Genomic DNA, 22,016 nt, shown 5'->3' on the forward strand with positions numbered 1-22,016 from the left:
GAATGTGCTGCCAGTGGTGGTAGTGGAAGCAGATGCGATAGTGGTATTCAAGAGGTTTTTAGATAGGCACATGAATATGCTGGGAATGGAGGGACATGGATCATGTGCTGGTAGAAGGGATTAGCTTAATTTGGCTTCATGCTAGCATGGATATTGTGCGCTGAAGGGCCTGTTCCTGTGCGGTACTGTTCTATGTATTCTGTATTCTTAAAGAATCACATGCCAGACCTTTTAAAAGCAGAACAATACATTATGCATCACTCTTTACAATGGTTCTTTTAAGGGTTGGAAGTGACTCAGTGAGCAAGATTCATTTCTGGCAGTCACAAGAAGCTCAAGTCATCACACTTAAAAGATTTGACCTAAGAATCTAGAAGACACTTGATGTAGAACTGAGGGAATGCTGCACTGATGGGGTTGCTTTTTAGCTGAAATGATAAAGAGAAGCACTGCCTGCCCTTAAAGTTAGAAGTAAGAAGTTTATTGCAGTACTATTTTGAAAAATAGTGGGGTGATGATGGATAATCTATAATTGGAAAGACAGGGATTAGTCAAATATCATCAGCATAGCTTTGTTTGTGGGAGATTGTCTTACCAATTAGATTGAATTTTCGAAAGAGGTGTCAAAATATATTGATGAGGGCAGTGCAGATGATATAGTCTACATGGACATCAGTGAGGCCTTTGGCAAGGTCCTATTCATTTAGCATGGTCCAAAGGATTAGAACCCATGGGATCAAGGATAAATTGGCAAGTTGGATCCAAAATAGGAGGTAGAGTGTAATGATGGAGGGCTGTTATTGTGATTGGAAGCTTGCGACCAATGGTTTGATGCTGGGGCTTTTCTGTTTGGTATATACATAATAACTTGGATGCGAAAGTAGGAGGTATAATTATTAAGTTTACAGATGACATGAAAATTGATGACAGTAGTAATCTTAGGTTACACAGCAATATTGATGAGTTACGAAGAATGGCAGAGCAGTGGCAGATGAAATTAATATGGGTAGGACATAGGGGCCTAGGAATTACTGAGGAATTGGGGGACTTTGGTATACATCCATGCATCCCTGAATGTAGCATCACAGGTAGTTAAGTGGTTAAGAAGGCATATGGGATACTATCATTCATTAGCTGGGAAAAGAACATAAGAGCAGGGAGGTCATGGTACTGCTATGTAATCATTAGTTAGGCCACAGCTGGACTAGTGTGTGCAGTTCTGTTGTCACATTATAGGAAGGATGTGATTGTAGCAGACAGGGTACAGAGGAGCTTCACCAGGATATTGCCTGGGATGTCACATTTTAGTTATGAGGAGAGTTTGGATAGGCTGAGTTTGTTTTTTATTGGAATGGAGGATGCTGAGAGGGAACCTTTTATAGAGGTGTACAAAATTATAAAGGACACGGTTGATAATAAGAAACTTTTCCTTATAGCATATGTGTCTTGAGCCAAGGGCATAGGCTTAAGTAAGGGTAAGGAGGTTTACCAGGAATTTGAGGAAGAATATTTTTACTTGGCTGGTTGCAATCTAGATCATGCTGACTGAGTAGATTATAGAGGCAGGTACTCTTGCAACATTTAAGTAGTATCTAGATGAGCACGTGAATTGCCAAGGCATAGAAGGCTGTGGGCCAAGTGCAAGAAAATGCAATTTATTGTGGATAAGATCTTGATCATTGACATAGTCATTATGGGCTGAAGGGCCTTTTTCTGTGCTATGTTACTCTCTGACTGTAATTGTTATTATTCAGCCAATATCACTTTTTTTTAGTTAAAAAAGGGGATTATTTGGTATAGCAATATTGCTGGTTGTAGGATTTTGTATATAATTTGGAAGTCCCAGTCTCTATGTCACAACAATTCAAAAGTATGGCATGCTTACCTTCATAGGTCAGATGTAGAATATAAGAGCAACCAAACATCTGGACTGAAAGCTCTCAACCCAAAACATCGACTGTCCATTTCCCTCTACAGGTGCTGCCTGACCCGCTGAATTCCTCCAGCATCTTGTTTGTTGCTCCACATTCCAGCGTCTGCAGCCTCTTATGTCTCCTGTAGAATATAAGAATTGGGATGTTTTGTTTCAACTTTACAAAACACTGGTTAGGCCACACTTGGAATATTGTGGTTCTGGTTGCCACAATAGTATGAGAAGGGTATGACTGTGCTGGAGAGAGTGCAGAGGAGATTCACCAGGATGTTACCTGGATTGAAGGACTTTAGTTGTGGAGAGAGATTGGATAGACTGGGCTTGTTTTCCTGGAGCGAAGGAGGCTGAGCGGTGACTTGACAGAAGTATATAAGTTTGAGAGGCATAGATAGGGTAGATTGTCAAAATCTTCCCATAGTAAGGGTTTCAAAAACAAGGGGGGGATTGGGTTTAATTGATTTAAAGGGGATCTGAGGGTAAGTTTTTTTTAGTGGTTGATATCTGTAATGTGTTGCCGGGGAGGTGATGGAATCAAATACAATTACTATGTTTACGGAGCATTTAGACAGATACTGAAATAGGCAGGTCATAGGATGATGTGGACCTAAGATATCTTTGTCTTTATTAGTCACATGTACATCGAAACACACAGAGAAATGCATCTTTGCGTCGAGTGTTCTGGGGGCAGTCCCCAAGTGTCACCACGCTTACGACACCAACATAGCCTGCCCACAACTTCCTAACCCGTATGTCTTTGGAATGTGCGGAATACAGGAAAATGAGATGAGAGTAGATGGGTAAAGATTGGCATGGATGTGGTAGACTGAAGGGCTTGTTTCTGTGCTACGCCACTCTGACTATGAAATGGAGAGGTTTTGGGATGGAGATGTAGATTGTCATCTGAAAGCATAAGTTTCACGTATTTATTAGATCTGTTTATTAGACCAATTAGAATCTGGACTGGTGAATGTCGAGTATTCTGCCACTTGATTTGAATCTTCTGCGTAATAGAGAGGCTTTGAAGGGACATAAACTTGTACCACTTTTCTAAGTATCCATCTTTGCTGACTTATTCTCATGAGTGTTGATGCAGCTGGACTGGATAAGACTTTTTTGGTAAGTTAGGACTTGCACAACACGGACAGTGGCAGGGCTCAACCAGGAGTTATAGAAGCTCATGAAGCCTGGGAACCACTCCTCCCCACCCTCAGCACCAAACACTGGTCCTCAGGCATAACTCAAATATGCAGCTGGGGGTGGGGAGGGGTTTAGCCATGACCAAAACAGTGATCGGTGCCTTGCTGCAACTACTATATGTGAAAAGGCATACTTTTCTATTTGAATGTAGGAATTGAGGAGGAAATAATTAAATTCCTGCTTTTCTCTAATTTTCAAAGAGGTCATGGCTGATTCATGACTTCATGTACTTTTCTTTGCCTTGAATTTCTGAATGTATTGTTTGAATTATAATGTGAGCTAAATGGTTATGATGCCTGTGTAATTTTTTTTTATGATTTTGAGTGAGAACTAGTCATCAAAAAAATGATGATAATTTTTAATGACTTGTTATTGCAGAGAGGACCTGAATTTCTGATTTTAAAAACTTTTTTTAAAAAGCTAATAATTTTGCAGTGATAAGGTAATATATGCAAATATATTAAGTCTCTGTAAGATTTCTTGGCCCTGACACTTGAAAATCTGCACCCAGAACAGATGGGGGTGTTAGGACTGGAAGAGCTGTTTCTTACCATTGATCTGTGCACAAATTAAATTATGTTCCTTACATGTGTCACTCTCATTTTTTAAACAAATCATATACCTGCACTAGCAAGGAAAACGTTATTCACCCAAGAACAAATCTAGAAGCACATTCTCCAATTCGTTGGTGTAAGTATTTTTAAAAAATTTATTCCAAACCAGAACACTATATTTGACTCCCTGTGAGCATCACTGTGGGAGCCCTCTTAGTATTTATCTATCCATCGTGTTCTGTCCCTTTTTATTTTGCCTCCTTTGCAATTGTCTGACTGCTGGATTGATGCTTGCTTGTTTTTCTTGCTGGATAGAGGTCGCATTGTTAATTCCTGAGTACCCACATTAGTGCTCGGAATGCATCCCAGGAATGAGAGTGCTAATAGAATATGTGCTAAAAGGAGCCATTGAGAAGCATCACTGAAAGTGCCTCCATGTCTCTCCATAACGAGCTGCAGCCAATTCCTACCTGTAAGGGCACCAAAGGCCATGGATTTTTGCCGGGTTCCTGGCTTGACAGCGTGCAGCAGTGGGGATGGGAAGGGTTCATAACCAGTACCCAGCACAGCAGCATTCAGGCCAAGTGAATGTCTTTAAGGTACTGTTTGGGGGTGGGGGGGGGGGGTGTTGTTCATACATATGAGTGATTGAACTCAAAGACAAAGGGCACTATAATAAATTGAGTTGGCATTCTGTATGTTAATTGGGGTACCAGTGTATTGAGTGCACAGCTTGCATCACAACAATGTCAGTAATAACCTTGCCTAAATGAGATCTTAAATATTCCTTCCCTCCTGCAAAAGAAACACAGATAAGTGGGATTGCAAGCCCATGGTGGATTGGAAGAACATAAAACACTACAACACAGGAACAGGCTGTATGATGTCTGTACCAACCATGATGCTAATTTAAACTAATCCCATCTGCGTGCACAAGGTCTATATCCCTCCATTCCTTGCCCATTCATGTGCCTGTCTAAATGCCTCTTTAAAAGTTCACAATCTGGTGTGTAAGCACTTAGAACTTGGAAAAGAATTCTAGATATGAATGTGGGGAGATGAGGTATTTGTTTAAGATAAATGTTGCAATAGAAATACTTCACAATGTTTGAATGTTTTCCCTAGTTCCTTCTTGATTTAGTTAGGTTATAATGTAATGTGTGAAATTGAACTTTTTCTTGTTTGTACTTCATCTGTGACCCCGCTGTGTAACTGTTAAGGTTATGATTTAATATTATTTCATAACTTTATACATTCTGTGATATGTATTCGGAAAAAAATGCACTTTTTTGTAGATGGCACAATGTCCAAATGTGGAAATGCTCTAATCCTTTAATTTGTACCAGCACAGCATCATCGGTTCATTTTGAGAAAAATGAACACAATTGCATGTAAAATGTGGAAGCTTGCACATTGATTTTTATCCATGTAGTTGAGGGATACTGCAGTTTAAAATTCTAGTTCTAAAGCAGTGATTAAATGAAATAGAAAGGGAAAATGCTGAAACACTCAGTGGGTCAGTCAGCTTCTGTGGAAAGAAAAAAATGGAGTTAATGTTTCAGGTCAAAAACAGTTTGTCAGAACTGATTAAGTGATTTATCTTTACTCAGTTCAGAATAGTACTTGCCTTCAGGTACTTTTCTCATTTCACCTAGATTTTATACATGTATCCTTAAGTTCTGCATGGCATGAATAGTTTTTGAAGCTTCCTCTTGTAAATTCATGCTTTTAGTTGGCTGTATATGATTTATTCACTGTACAAATTTAATGCTAAAAATGTGTTGCTGAGCATTATTGAAAGAGTAAACTGTCATGAGAGATCCTACTAGATTTCAAATTTCCAGCTGCACATTGAGAGTTTTGATCCTGAACATTGTTGTCATTCAGCTTGATTGGAAGTTGCTAACCAATTGTGTTTTTGGTTGTCTTGTTCCTGATGTGACCTTCCAGTTGCTGACAGAACTAATCTACCTTGCCCTAATTAGGAGATTTTCAATTTAAAAAAAAAACTTTGTACACATTTTCAGGTTTAATTGTCTCACGCATTAGTAACACATAAAGTTGCCATTTCTCATTACTAATGTGTATGCAATTTTTTACAAAATGGATTCTGAAGTTAGTATCAAGGTCTAAAAGGATATTAGTCTATTAATGGAACAAAAAGAGGACTTGCATTAATTATCTTCTGATTGGCTTTGACATAATTTGAAATGGATCCAGATGTGCAGAGGTGAGTGGAGTCAACGGCCTTTAGTTATGCATCTGTTAGCACAGGCAACTAAAGAGACATTCTCCCTCATGTTTTCTTTTAAATAGATGCCAATGTATTTCTCAGAGAAAAATGTAATTGTTGGGTAGAACAGTCTTATCTATTTCAGAGAATCTCACTTTGTCTACTGCATGAATATGTGAACATGAATAAAGTTACAAGATTATATAATCCTGATATATTAAAGAGAATGTTAGTGCTGGAAAGAGGATGTTGCAGTGGGGTCAAGACAGAATCTCTTTGGTTAGTGCTAAGATATGGTAATGGGAACATTACTGAGTATGAGGTATAGGAGAGCAATGAGTGGGAGAGAAATAGAGGAGCAAGCATACAGAGAAATTAGAGAAGTTATAATGAGAGACTTCAATTATCCAAATCTCAAGTGGAATAGTAATAGTGTCAATGGAAAAGAGGGTGAAGAGATTCTAAAATGTGACCTTCAATTATACATAATAGAGTATGTTTCTTATCCAATGATGATGGAGGCATTGCTGAATTTGGAGCAAAAAATAGCTGCTGGAAGAACTCGGCAGGTCAAACAGCATCTGTGGAGGCAAAAGTGATGTGTTGGCGTTTCAGATCAATACCCTGCATCAGGACTGGACTACTGAATCTGGTCCTGTGGAATGATGTCGGTCAAGTGCACCAAGTTTCAGTCGTAATAGAAATCATAACAATTTAAGAAAAGGAGAAGCAGAAACCCAAGTAAAAATAATTAATTTGGACGAAGGCCGATCTCAGTGTGATATGGGTAGATGTGGCCCAGCTAAGTTGGAACCAATATTTGACAGACATCACTGTAACGAGAATAGGCTGCTTTTAAGGATGAAATGGCTCAGGTGTTGTTGAAAAACATTCCCATGAGGGCCAAAGGAAGAACAAACAAATCCAGAGTTTCCTGGTTGACGAAAGAGATACAGAGGAAGATAAAGCAAATAAAAGACTGCTTATGGTAAGTGGTGGGTTGTAAATGTCAGCGAGAACCAAGTTATGGGAAAATGAAAATCAAAATAAGAGGCAGGGAGGATGTATGAGAAGATTAGCTACCAACATAAATGAAAATCTAAGTGTTCTCCAGGCATATGTGGTAAAAGGGTAATGGAAGTGTGGGGCTATTAAAAACAAAAATAGGGACTTACACTTGAATGCTAAGGGCAATGTTAAGGTACTAAGTGGGTGCTTTGTATCATTCTTCATCAGGGAAGAGTGCCTTCAAAGTGGTAGTGAAGGTTGAGACATAAGATGCATTAAAAATCGATAGCATGGAGGTATTGGAAAAGTGGCTGAAGTTAAAGTAGATTTGTCACCAGGACTGGATGGGATACACCTTAAGAACTTGAGGGAAGAATAGGATGAACGTCCCAGGGCACTGACTTTTATCTTTAAGTACTCTTTTGATACAGGGATGGTGTCAGAGGACTGGAGATTGGCTACTCCCTTGTTCAAAAAGTGGAACGAGGATAATCCCAGCAATGACAGGGCAGTCAGTTTAACCTTGATGGTAGGATCGCTTTTGGGAACATTGGAGAAAAATGGATTAATTAAGGCAAACCAGCATGAATTTGTAAGGGCAAACTGTTTATCCAAGTTAATAGAATTTTTTGATGAGGTAAGGTATGGAATTGACTGCATTACGCTCATCAGTGTGGTGTACATGAACTTCCAGAATGTTTTATGTAAGGTGCCATATAATAGCAAAATTGAAGTATATGGCATGAAAGGGACATTGATAGCATGGACATGAAGTTGGCTAAATGATAAACAATAGAGGATTCTGGTGAATGATTGCGTTTTGGACTGGAGGAAGGTGAATAATGGCATTCCCCAGGGTTCAGTGTTGGGGATATTTCTTTCTTTAATCTATGCTAATGGCATGGACTTGAGGTGCAAACCACAGTTTCTAAATTTGTTGATGACCCAAAACTTGTCAGTATTATGAACTCAGAAGATGATCATGGATCACAGCAGGATATAAACAGCTTAGTGGACTGGGCAAATGCATGACAGATGTGGTGAATTGTGAGATGATGTATTTTGGCAGGGAAATTGAAAATGAGCAATATAGAATAAAGGATACTGTTCTAAAAGGGGTGCAGGAGCAGTGTTAGGTTGAGTGTGTGGTTAAGGCATACACATTTCTGGGCCTTATCAATAGAGGCACAGAGCAGAAAATCTGGAAATTCTTTGTAAAACACCAGTCTGGCCTCAGCTAGAGTATTGTGTTCAGTGGAGACACGAGACTTCAGATTCCAGAATCTGGAGCAACAAACGAGATGCTGGAGGAACTGAGCAGGATGCTGGATATATTCAGTTCTGGTTGTGACATTATAGGAAGTATCTAAAAGCAATAGAGAGGGTCCAGATAAGATTTGTGTGAATGCTTCTGAAAAAGAGGGACTACGGTTACAAGGATAGATGGGAGATTTTTTCTGGAACTCTTTGCAACTTTATAAAACTCCCGGTTAGGCCACATCTGGAGTATTGCATTCTCTCCACATAGTCTCCACATCCTTCCGTTATAGGAAGGATGTAGAGACTATGGAGAGGGTGCACAAGAGGTTTACCAGGATGCTGCCTGGATTAGAAGGCATGTGCTATAAGGAGAAGTTGGACAAACAAAGGTTGTTTGCTTTGGAGTGGTGGAGGCTAACGGGAGAGCTGATAGAAGTCTATACAATAGACTTAAAGGACATAAGTAGAGTAGATGGTATCCTTTTCCCAAGGTCAAAATGTCTAATACTAGAGGGCATGCATTTAGGGTAAAGGGGAAAAGTTCAGAGGAGATGTGCAGGGCAGGTATATTTTTTTACACAGTGGCGGCTCCTGGAATGCAGTGCCAGTGGTGGTGGCAGAGGCAGATACGATAGAGGCGTTTAAGAAACTTTGCACGTTAATATGCAAAGAATGGAAGGATATGGACCATGTGCAGGCAGAAGGGATTAGGTGTCATTAGTTTAATTAGGCACAACGTAGGGGCTGAAGGGCCTGTTCCTGTGCTGTACTGTTCTATCTTTTTTTCAAGAAGAGAAGGATGGGAGAGATTTGAGAGAATTTCAGTAATTCCCATTCTATTCTTGAAACCCATAAGTTGATTTGTTCACAAATTGGAACATGTTGATGTCAGTTCTGTTCTTTAACAAAACAGTACTGAAGAGGTAAGAAGTATTCTGGTATAAATATTTTTAATAATGTGATCTCCTCAATAAAGCATAAACAACCTGAATATTCATTCAGGAATAGAGGGTGGTGAGGGGTATTATCCAGCATGGGTAATATCTTAAGAGCAAATTATTGACTCTGCAGTAATCCTTCAAAACGATATGAAATGGTGCCAAAACTAGCCTTTAAACAATATTTTGGTTACGCACACCTTGGCATTAGATTTCCTGCTAAATGGAAATTAAGCTTTACTGATGCCCTTGAGGGCCCTTGGGTTCTGTGCACAGTAAACAAGAAGAGGTATTAGTTTGCAATCACCAAGCTGTTGAATGGCTTGGCTTTAAAGCATACCTGATAACTGATGGTGTTTGACCTTGGTCATGTTGATTTAATGTCTCTCTCATACTCAGCAAGTTCCCTTTTATTTCTTTTGCCACTTGCCTACATTAAGAGGTTATTTACAACACCAGTTAAAATACCAGCACATCTTTGGGATATGGGTGGAAACCAGGGCACCTGTCAGAAGCCCACATGGTCACAGGAGACCTTGCACATTTTATGCAGACAGTGTAAGAGGTCAAAACTGAACTTGGTTTCCTGGAGCTGAGAGGCCGCAGTTTCACTGTTTTGTTGTTGAACCTAATTTTCATTTTGTACTTGCTCCATATCCGTCTTTTACATTGATAGGGAGATCCCCACACATTTTTTAAATTGTTGCAGTGCCTTAATTACATTGTGCCAATATGGAAATTTCACTGTACAGTTTATTTACAAACTGGCAGCAAGATGCACTTGTTTTGAGTATATCAGTTAACTAAATATTTAATTGTGAGCTTATTAAAACTTAACCAGGCGTAATTAACAGAAGTAATTATATTTGGTACAGAAAGTATTATCTGTTTAAAATAGTACCTGTTTTTGCCATGTTTAATGCTACTTTTATAAGACTTGCAACCCTTCATCCATGCACCAACCAGTTCTTTCCATTTGCGAAATAACATTGCAGATAATGCATGACCATTTTATAATGCCTTATTTGTCCTGGAATTGGAGATGCTGTGTCATTTGGTTTCAATAGTTGTAGATGTCCTCTTGTGTATCTGAAAAATGGTGAAATGTAGAACTGATTTTATGGATGTCTTTGTGTATGGAGCCTTTAGTTTTATGAATTTCCAGTGTTAAAATGTTTATTGTGCAGCCAGCAATCTTGATTATTGGAATCACTAGAGTCTTTTTTTTAAGTGAACAGTTTTAAAATGTAGCTCTCTTGTACTGTGACCTGCTAAATACAAAATTTAAGCATTATTGAAAAGCATGAAATGAGAATGCATATTCTAGGGCTTAAATGCTGATCGTACGTGTCATACAGCATGGAAACAAGCCCTTTGGCCTAACTAGTCCATGCCAACCAAGATTCTCATCTAAGATATGCCATTTGCCCACATTTGGCCCATATCACTCTCAACTTTTTGCCTTCCACTTGCCATATTAACACTATTGTTTGGTGGCCTTATCCTCAGCAAAACTTGTGGCTCCTACACTAGTCATTCTCTATCTTTTCTCCCTCAGGCAGCTTAGAAGTCAGCAATTTTGTGGCAATTAGAGTTGAGGGTTCAGCCGATGATATAAAAAGGACAAGATGAGGATAGGTTGAGTGAGTGAGGGCTTTTCTCTTTGGAGAGGAGGAGGATGAGAGGTGACTTGATAGAGGTGTACAAGATGATAAGAGGCATAGATCGAATGGGCAGTCAGAGACTTTTTCCCAGGGTGACAATGGCTAACATGAGGGGACATAACTTTAAGGTGTTTGGAGGAAGATATAAGGGGGATGTCAGGGGTAATTTTTTTTTTTACAGAGAGTGGTGGGTGCGTGGAACACACTGCCAGCAAAGGTTGTTGGGGGCAGATACATTAGGGATATTTAAGAGACTCTTAGATAGACACATGAATGATAGAGAAATGGGGGGGGGGGGGGGGTTGGGCTATATAGGAGGGAAGGGTTGGATAGATCTTAGAGCAGGATAAAATGTCGACACAACATTGTGGGCTGAAGGGCCTGTACTGTGCTGTTATGTTCTATATATGTAACCTTTCCTATCCATGTATCTGTCAGAGTACCTTTTTAAATGTAGTCAATGTACCTGCCTCAACTGCTTCCTCTGGCAGCTCATTCCATATACTGATCACTTTCTGGATGAAAAAGTTGCCCCTCGGGTTCCTATTAAATGTCTCCCCTTTCACCTTAAACCTATGCCCTCTAGTTCTTGAATCCCCAACCCTGGGAAAAAGACTGCAATAGCTAATTGCTGCACCTTTGATTACCTTTTTAATTGGAGTGAGAAGGCAAGATTTCATCAAATGGTGTTTGGTTTTGCTGTTCATATTTTTGTCCTGGGTTTGGGTAGATTCTAACAGCCATTGTTTGCGATAACAAGTGCGTAATAACATGCAAAATGTACTTCTCATACCTGTTGGCATGTGCCACATGTTACTGGCAAAATTGAATGATGCAGTATGGTTAGCACAAGCCAGTGTAACAGTAAGGTTGCCAATGACTATTGATGTCACTACCATATGTCACTGTATTGCTATGCTAATCTGACCATCCCCATGATGCATGCGAGTCTGTCCTTTGGGCTCAGGTCAGTTATTACAACAGTCCCATTTTCTAATTCAATAAATAATTGGGTATCTTCTTCAATAGAATTTCACATGCATGAACGTTGAGTTGTTTTTTTAATAAAATTATAAACTTGCCTAATCGCAAATTTAACTCGGATCTACAGTTATTTCCAGAGACTTTGATGGAATAGTTACTTTAGTTTCAATGTTACTTAACCTTGTCCTTTAAGGATAGCTATATATATGAGGCATTGTTATTGATTTTTTTTTGATTTCAGCATTGGTCTGTCTGCTAGAAAGCATAGCATAAAGATCACTGTGGCATATAGTTGTAGAGATAGGCTATTTAGCTCCTTGAATGTGTTCTGATTTATTTGCTTCTGCTGGTTTTGCTTCATTGATGTGTCTTTAGCTGTGTAACCTTTAATACCTCTGCCTTACAAAGATCTGTCATTCTTAATCCCTTTGGCTTCACCAGAACCATTGTTCTTTTCATGGAGGTAGGAAGGAGGAGGGGAAATGAGATATTTCCATCCTTCTTTGAAGAAATGCTTCCTGACATCAGCCCTGAATGGTCTCATTCTCATTTTAAGATTTTGCCTGTGTTCTGGACTCTCCACAGTCAAAATAGTTTCACTCAGTTTTTTCTTTGATTTCTTTAATTCATCTTAAACACCTCAGTAAACCACCCCTTAAATGGCTATGTTCAAGGGAATAGAAACCCAGTTTCTGCAAAGTGCAGTCATAATTTAAACTTTGTTAGTCCTGGTATAATTTTAATGGATGTTCATTACATTGCCTCTTCAGGCCAGTATACTTCCTGAACTATGCTATTCACAGCTGAATGCAGTGCTCTCACAATTATTTTGTATAACTGTAACCTAATTTTCCACTTCTGTATTTAATGCTTCATGAAATAAAACCTTTCACTTAGTAAGCATTTTTTTATATATCTGTACATTAGGATTTATTTAGAAATAACTATCTTTGCTCCTCCATAGTTCCAGTTGCTATTTTTCAGGTCCCAAGTGAATCCTAACATTGAATGCCGTTTAACAAAGTTTCAGCCATTCACCTAATAGTTATTAATTTAGTGGAGGGATATAGAGTTTTATGACATTACCTTGAGAGTTGTAGCATTAGTTTAGTTTATTGAAATAGGTTGTCTTCATGTTTTCAAAAATGGGCGAGGTAATTTCATATTTTCTACTTTTCAGTATTTGCTCATATCACTAATTGATATACAAGCTCTTATTATTCTAATCTTTTTCACAGGTGAAAAATGTAAGTGATTGTTATCCCATTTATAACATCCTTTAAAGCATTCAGTTTATTGCATTCTTTGTGCGAGGCTGGTTTATTGAGATGTTTGTTCATCAAATGGTTTCATTGAGAAGAACAGTCACCCTATCCTCACTGTTTTGAAACTCCTCATGCAAGCTAAATTCTTTGTCAAACTGACACATCTTTAATCACCACAACATTAGTAACGACGAAGTGATTAATCAGCACTGAAAAGTAATGATTTTCAAATCATGGGGAAACACTCTGTGGCAATTGTGGCAGGGGTGGGAACAAGATGGCAGCTGAGAAATTATTTGGACTTGTAAGCATTTGAACTGTCAACCTGAGAAGCCCTTGCTAATACTGGTTTACATTTACTATCTTTTAGTTAATCTTCATTCTGTGCTGATGTATACCACAATCCTGTTGACCATTTTTAATGCAGTAACTTTTCAGATGACACTGCATCCATAGAATTATAAAGCACAGAAACAGGATCTTTACTCATGGAGATGGCACTGACCTATTTGCACTAATCCCATTTCATTCTCCCGACATTCCCATTAGCTGATGATCTCCGCAGCAAACTTTCCAATAGTCCTAGTACATAAACCCTTAGGTCCATGAGATTTGTGTGCCTTCATTCCATTAATTTCTCCAATATTTTCCTTACTAATGTTAATTCCTTTTAAGTTTCCTCATTCTTATTAGGTACTTGGCCCCTTGCTGTTTCTGGAATGTTTACTGTGTCTTCTTCTGTGAAGACTTACAAAATAATTGTTTTATACCCAAGTTATTTCTTTATTTCTCCCAGGAATTTCATAGCCTCTACCTGTAAGGGGCCCACATTTACTTTTGCTCTTCCTTTTATAGAAAAGAACTAGATTCCATCATCTTCAGCTCTTTGTCACTTCCACCTATCACGTCCCAGGTTCTGACTTCATTCCTGCCCTCATCTACCGATCCACCTGTCACCTGCCAGCCCTTGCTCCGCCCCTTCTCTCCACCTTTTTATACTGGCTCTCTCACCTCTTGCTTTCCAGTCCAGATAAAGGGTCTCAATCCAAAATGTTGACCGTCCATTTCCTTCCATAGATGCTGCCTGACCCGCTGAGTTCCTCCAGCACTTTTTGTATTGAACTAGAAAATAAAATCTTTGGGATTTAGAATGGAAGCAAGATGGAAAACTTCTATATACAAGTAAAAGTGCTGTTGAACAAGCTACTGGATAAATTTAGTGCAAGTTTATTAACCAGTTCAGTAAATTTGCAATTGATGGATACAGTGGAATTGAGTTAATGGGTTTATTGGTCTTTTTCCATTCCTCGAAACTCGATGCTGTACCATTTTTACCATAGATTGTACAGTGAAGCCTAATTTTTCCTGGAGCCAGTTTTATCAGAGTGAAGAATATTTGCATTGAAAACTCTCAAAATTGGATTTTTAATTAACTGATAGAATGTGTTGAATGCTGGCCAGCTGAATGTGGGTCATTTTTAGCATCCAGCTGGAAGTTCTGCAGTTAGACCTGTAATGGAGGAGCGGTGATTAATCTTACAGCTGCTAACTATCCCAAGAAGCCAAGCCACTCTCCTGGTTTAATTTCAGGTCTACTGGGGAGATTAAGTTCTCTGTATGTCACTACATACCATGGCAAATTTTTATTCTAATTAGCATTGTGTATGGTGTTTTGGAAAAAATGGCTAACATTTCATGTATGGTGCAATTTCATTTGAACTGGTGTTGCAGTTTTTGAAAGGATTTTAGATTTATTTATCAAATTATGTGCAAATAAAAGTTTCAGTTCGACCCCATAAGAGAAAAATTGAACTCCAAAGAGGGGATCAGTCACTTGAATGCATAATGATTTGTGTGTGTGTGTGAATGTGTGTATGAATGAATGGGACAGAAATTGTTTCACAAATTTGAACAAGATTACTGTGTAGATTAGTCCCTTGTATTGCTTCATTCACACACACTACACATTACAACAAACCACTGGAATGTTAGCTATGTACTGAATGCTCATTAGCTGTTATGTTTACTGTGAATTGTTGAAATGTGGTTTTCTGTTAGCTAATGGCAGCTAAAGGAAAAATAAACATTCCTCAAAGCAACGTTATGCAAGTTTCAGTGATGGTAATTTTTGCCTTAATGGCTCCTTTAATGTTTATGCAACCTGTCAAGAGATGAGCTTTTAAAGGGGGGGTCTTTAAATAAGGGAAAACTTGCACTGTTTTTCAGCAGTTTCTAGCTGAACCAGGGGAAGGGCAGAAAAAGAAACACTTCATGTAGCTCTAAGCAACGTTCTGAAGAAAATTATTCAAGTGTGAGTGAATTTTACAGAAGTGTTTTCAGGGACTGGTAATGGTATTGCTTCTGATATGAACTTTTATCTCGCTAGTTCCTATTAGACTTGAGCCTTAACTTTCAATAGGTTTCTCACTGTAAGTGAAATGTTCAACTTGAATTCCTCTGTGGTTCAGTGAACGTATTGTGGGTTCAGATAAACTATCTTTGTGCAGATGAAGACTACAGTATATCCTGACCATTAAGTGCCAGCTGCAGCCAATGCTGGAAATCCTTTTCTTTTGAGAATGTAAGCTGTGTTTCTGACCCCATGCTATTCACGTGCCAGCTTTGCTTGTAGGTTTCCGGAAAGCTGATGCCCATTTCACTGCGAGGGGTGTGTTCTGCTTTATTCTGCTGCAGATATTTCCCACATTCTTACATGATTACTGTAAGTTGTTTGATGCTGTGCTGCAAATTGAGCTCTAATTGAATTCTGTAAATGAGTGAATACTGTATGGTGACTGTCAAGACAAAATCTGCATGGTTACTTCTGGCTGCAATCATGCTGCAGAGCCAGACTCTCTCTGCTTTCCTGCAACTATACAGACCAGCTCATCCCATCGCCGGGTTGGTTTCTTCAGAATATAGTTTCAAAGGCTGATATATTTTTAAAACGGTGTGTTTCTTCTGTAATGCATTTTCTGTTGATTATGTTTGCTGGTTTGTACATTAATCTGCACTGTGGCTGATTTGACTTTAGAGAGAACATTTAGTTCCCTCTTATATTTTCTCCCCCTTTAAAAAGTAGTACAACCTGCACTAGCAAGCTGAAATGGTCCAGGAGATATTTCGAGTTCATTTATTGAACATGATTGGCCTGTCTAGGTTTCAGCAGAATTCCTAGACATTGGAGTGCTTGTGAAGGAACCCTGTAAAGTATCTAGGACTGAAAGGTAAGACAGCTGGCTATTTACAATGTGAAATATGACTGTAATGGAACAGCTTGAATCAGCATTCCCAATGTAGATCACAAGTGCAACACCTGGGAATGCTGTGATGTTGATGCAGCTCATGCTTCTGTCTCTGAAGTGGTTATTGATACCCTATTTGAAATGAAATTTTGTATGTTTTTTTTACAATAACGAGCGAGAGATGATACTGATGTCCTGTTTTAATGGGTGAAAAATAAACATATCGTAGCATTTGTTTTCCAAGAATATGCTTTGTTTTGGTCTGTTTATTCTCAAAATCTCTTGATATGATGCTGTTTGAGACTGTGTATTGCCAGAGAGTGGTCAGCGAAATCTATACTGGGTTAAAGTGGCTAAGTGAATAATGGGCCACTTTCCCATACAGTATATACTGTACCATTTTTTATATTAAATTAATACTCTACATATACATTAGTAGTCAGCATGAAGTTCTCTTTACAACTCATAATTACCATTTGAATTAACTACAATTTGATGAGAAGATTTAAAATGACAGAAGCTGTCACTAGAGAGTGTTGCTACTGTTGAAGCAGAATTAAACAGAAGCAGCAGCTGCTGCCCAGTATTATGGCTGACTCCTGTGTGATTGCTCAGCAAGTTGAAGTAACACTGCATCATTTCTATCCAATTAAAATCATACCTATGAGTTTTGATACAATGTGTAGTAGTGACAGAATTGCTCTTAAATAGTTAACTTCATGGTCCAGTAAGACCATAAAAAATGTAAAATATAACAACATCCAATAGAGTTGCAATTTCTAAGGTAATGAACTGGTCTTTGCCCTCATGGAACAAGACCTACAGAGCATTTGGGCATGAACTGATAAGTGCTAAATGTGATATATGTGACTGTACTTTTAAGAACTGTGTGTACCTATAGACACAACGCTAGGAATTGTGCCCACAAGTACCAGCCAATGACAATATCCAGTAAGAAAATGTCTAACTACTTTTCATTGAAATGTAGAACCCAGGCCCTGCGGGCCAGCATGTCTATGCCAACCATAATGCCAATCTAAGTCCATCTGGCTGCATGTGGTCTGATTCCCTCCATTCCCTACCTGTTCATGTGCCTGTCTAAATGCCTCTTAAACATTACTATCGTATCTGTTTCTAACACTTTCCCCGGCAGCACGTTCCAGGTACCTACCACTCTTGCGTTTCGGAAAAAAACCTTGCCTCGCGCATCTTCTTTAAACTTTCCCCCTTTCACTTTAAACCTCTGGCATTTGACAAATTCCACTCTGGGGGAAAAAGACTCTCTGACTATCTACCCTATCTATTCCTTTCATAATTTTATACACTTCTATCAGTTTGCTTTCTGCCTCTGATACACCAGAGAAAACAATCAAAGTTTGTGCAACCTCTTTTTATAGCTAATATTCTCTAACCCAGGCAATATCCTGGAGAACCTCTTGTGCACCCTCTTCAAAGCCTCCACATCCTTCCTGTAGTGCAGTGACCAGAACTGCACACAATACTTCAAATGTGGCATAACTTTTTTTTATACAGCTGCAAAACTACTTCCTGACTATTGTACTTAATACAATGCTATTGTTATTGCTGATCCCCTTCAACACCTTCCTCCACCCCCCCCCCCCCCCCCCCCACCCCACTATTGGCAACACAGTTGTGTAACTGGTAGAGGAGCAAGCTCACAGCACCAAAGACTTGAGTTCAATCCTTACCTCAGGTCCTGTCAGTGTGGAATTTGCACATTCGGCCTGTGACCACTTGGGGTTCCTCCAGCATTCCAAAGATGTGCTTGGAATGGGTTAATTGGCCACTATAAGTTGTCTCTAGTGTTTAGGCGAGTGGGGAAGTTGATGAGAAAGTGGGGACAATAAAAATCTGGTATTTACGTAGGGTTAGTTTTAATGGATGGTTGATGGTTGGCATGGACTTGGTGGGCTGAAGGACCTGTTTCTGTGCTGTATGACTCTGATGTCAGCAATATTCAACATTGACCAAAACCTAACTGGACCAGCCATATTCATTCTGTGGTTGTAAGACCAGGTCAGAATCTGGATATACTAATCGGCAACTTGGGTGGCACGGTAGTGTAGTGGTTAGTGTGATGCTATTATGGCACCAGCTATTGGGGTTCAATTCCCATCGCTGTCTGTAAGGAGTTTGTGCATTCTCCCTGTGTCTGCGTGGGTTTCCTCTGGGTACTCCAGTTTCCTCCCACATTCCAAAGACATACGGGTAGGTTAACATGGGTTTAAAATGGATGACGCGAACTCGTTGGGCCGGGAGGGCCTGTTACCGTGCTGTATAAATAAGTTCTAAAACTTTCAGATTGAAATAAAATCACCACTACTTTCTACTTGTCTTGAAGTGGGGTAAACTATGCAACTAAATAGAGGTGTTGCATCACTTAGATTTGCATGACCTATTGTAGGGAAATGTGTTTGGAACTAAAGATCTGCCTAATATCATGTTCCTTTGAGCTTGGTTGTCTGAACCCAGGTTTGTACTTTTTGTTTGGAGCACAGTCCAGGAATCTATCTTTCCAAGGGGCTCAGAGCTCAGTGAGATGCAGGGCCACTCCTGACACAAGTAGTCAGCTGCAGTGACAAGAATTGTGTCGATACTGCTGAGGTCCCACCCCAGACTTGCCAGCTGTCAAACCTGCTGTTTAAATTGAATTTGCACTCAATTAATCATAATTACCTGTCCAAAATTAAAAATGTTAAATAAATTTAAATGGTTTAAAAATAATTAAAGTGCAGACACACACATTTAAAACATCGCAAACCTTTACTAACTGTTCCCCCAGAAGATGATTTTTTTTTCCCACTGATTTTGATGGACTCATTGTGCTTGGGCTGGTTATCTTGGTGTGGGTTCAGCAAACAGATTTCCCAACCACGGAGAGTAGAAGTCCTTTAGTAGGTGCTCTGCTGACAGAAAGCTGCATTGCAGCCTCTGCTCTGGTATTGCTGAGGTATTGGCATGTCTGTCAGCAGATCCATTGTGGATCTTAGTGGAAGATGTGCTCCATTATGTATGGAACTTCAACACTGTATTTCACTGTGTATTGTAGATCATTCTCAAGAGAATAAAAGGAAACTTGTACAGTTAGCCTTGTATGTAAATCAAAATCTTTTGTGGCAGTTTGATGTACCACAGGACATCCAGCTTTAGGGTTTCTTTTTCCATACTATTTTGATCCCCTTCTGATACCAATGTTTGAAATTGTTCAGATATTAAGGGAGTTGGAGCTAAGCCAGGAATTAAGTAAAATTTCTGATGCCAGATTTCAAGCAAGTAGTTGAATAAGTGGTTTAAAAAAATGAATGAAGGCTATTACAGAAGCTTTTTCAAGTTTACTGAAACTGAAGTATCACCTGAACGTTTAGATAACTATGACTATTTGTGTATTAACAGTTTTTAAGTTTATTGGATAAATTGGTGGGTATTAATTTATGATAATGACTGCTACCTGACTGAGCTTCAAAATTAAATTTTTGAATTATTTCCACCTTTGCCATTGACATATGTGAATTCTGATGAAGTCATTTGATGAAACACAAATTAACTTGGAAAAGATACTACCCCTTTGCATGCCATATGTCAATTTTCATTGCAGACTATGGACAAATACAACATGCAGATAAAACTTAGTTGTTTTGATTTTGCACCACCTAGCTGTATGCATCTTTATTTTTTCATTTTGTTTCAAATTTGTGACAAAATATAAGAAATAGCAGTTACAGGCCATATGGCCCCTTGGACTTTGCACTGCCATTCAAAAAGACATTGTTGATCAGATCTTTAGCCTCAACTCCACTCCATAACCCTCAATTCACCTATTATCCAAAAATCTGCTTACCTCATCCATGGCTATACATAATGGTTCAACATGTACAACTCTAGTGCGTAAAAGATCCGTAAACCTACAAGAGTATGAAGTAATATCCCACAAATCTTTGTATTATTGGCAAACTTGGATATATAGCTCTGTCTTTTCATAAATATATATAGAGTAATTAAAACCCCAGCACAGATACTTGGTAGATGCCTCTAATACCTTCCAATTCATGTAGAAATCCATTATCCCAAAGCTACCTTCTACTTACTAACCAAGGTCAATTAGTTAGTTTCAACTTCTTTATTTTTAATTTTAGGAAGCAGCGTTGAACCTTGTCAATTAACATTTGATGGCCCATGTGCATTTAATCTTCTCCATGGTAGATAGGACTCACCGATTTAAGGCTGATGTATTTCGTCCATCCTTACTAACCTGACAAGGTGGTGGTTTTCTCTTTCCCCACACCCCACCCACTTCCCCACTTTGAACCTCCTGCTGTTCTTGTGCTGATGATAATGAAGGCACAAAGTTAACAAGGGAGCTGTAGGATTTTGATCCAGTGAGAATGACGGAACAGTAAAAGGTTTCTGATTCAGAATTGCTTATAATTGGAAGGAGAACTTGCAGGTGTTGGTGTTCCTATTTGCCTGCTGCTCTTGTCCTTCTGGGTGGTAGCAGTTATGAGTTGGGGAAGTGCCGAGAAAAGTACTTCCTTTCTTGGCAAAGAAACCTTGGCAACCTGCTATGGTGCATTTCATTGATGACACAGATTGCAGCCTTGGTTTGCTGGCAATAGTGTGTGTCAATATAACATGATAGATGGGGTACAGTCTGTTTTCTTCCGAATGGTGAATGTTGTTGAAATTACATTTATTAAGGCAATGGTGAAACATTAATGACAGAATACAGAGTTTCTGACCTGCTCAATAATTTTGGTGGTTCCAGTTAAATTTGTTTAGTGGTGACCCTGAAGGTGTTAGTGATTTGGGAATTTGTAATAGTAATGCTATTGAACATAAAGGCAAAGGTGGTTAGATGGTTTCTTGTTGGAAATTGTCATTGTCTGGCACATGCTTGACAAGTCACATTCATGCTACACATCAGCTCTTGCCTGAATGTTATTTGGGGAAAGACTGCCTCATTATCTGAGGAGTTGCAGTTGGGACTGAAAATTCTGTGTTATCAGCAAACTATCCTGCTTTAGTCTTTGGGATGGAGGAGGTAAGGTCATTGTTAAACCAAAAGGCTTCTAATTTCTTGATTTCTCATTTGCCATTCTGAAAGACATAATTCTAGATTGGGGTAGGTTAGCCTGTTAATAGCCAGAACTTCCTCTCAACCTTTGAAACTTGTGATGGGAGCTATCATTTGCTCAGGATTTATAGGTATTTGGTGCTTTTTTTGAATGTTTGATATCTTTAATGAGTGCCGATTCATAATACATTGTTTCCCCAGATTGTTGGCTGTATTATCTTTTGTGTCAATTGCACAGCCAGCCTTGTGTAATTACTCCCATTTATAAAATTTCTTCTGTTTCTTTAAAGGTCTGTGCTAACTTCGACTGACCCTTTCTGATGTAAAAACCTTGTAATCTTGATGTTCATCTGACGTTTATCTCCTTTGTAGCATTTTATTATCTTTTACACTTCTGCTGTTCAGTTTTTGTTTTTCATCCATTATAGCTGGTTTATTTGTTTTGCCCATTTATGGTATATTCTGGCCTAGTAATAAGCTGAATTTTTTTGACATTGTCTACCCAAGGCAAACCAGTTAAAACTTTTTCAGTTTCTATTTCATCTGCTGTCAGCCATGCCAACATATTGTAACCTGGTAACTGTAAGTTTCTCCTAACAGTGAGTGCGATAGCATATTCCATCTCTGATAACTTATGTTAGAT

The 22,016-nt window shown here is 38.9% G+C and overlaps 1 protein-coding gene across 8 annotated transcripts in view; it reads left to right on the forward strand.

The window, feature by feature from the left end:
* The window catches only part of cdk14 (cyclin-dependent kinase 14), a 477,589-nt gene that overhangs the window by 84,054 nt on the left and 371,519 nt on the right, over positions 1-22,016 (forward strand). The window contains exon 1 of one of the 8 annotated variants that reach the window (XM_052016685.1): positions 15,311-15,347. The exons of 3 other annotated variants lie outside the window; for them this stretch is intronic. Coding sequence is in view for 1 of the 5 variants with exons in the window: in XM_052016682.1 (XP_051872642.1) it covers positions 15,750-15,758 (9 nt within the window). In the remaining 4 variants the exon portion in view is untranslated. Of the gene's footprint in view, positions 1-15,310; positions 15,348-15,684; positions 15,759-15,823; positions 15,987-16,136; positions 16,264-22,016 lie in introns of those variants that run through there. 4 more of the 8 variants (XM_052016681.1, XM_052016682.1, XM_052016684.1 and 1 more) reach the window with 4 other exon arrangements.

The sequence above is a fragment of the Pristis pectinata genome, chromosome 5, assembly GCF_009764475.1.
Source record: "Pristis pectinata isolate sPriPec2 chromosome 5, sPriPec2.1.pri, whole genome shotgun sequence".
In the NCBI taxonomy this organism is placed as follows: Eukaryota; Metazoa; Chordata; class Chondrichthyes; order Rhinopristiformes; family Pristidae; genus Pristis; species Pristis pectinata.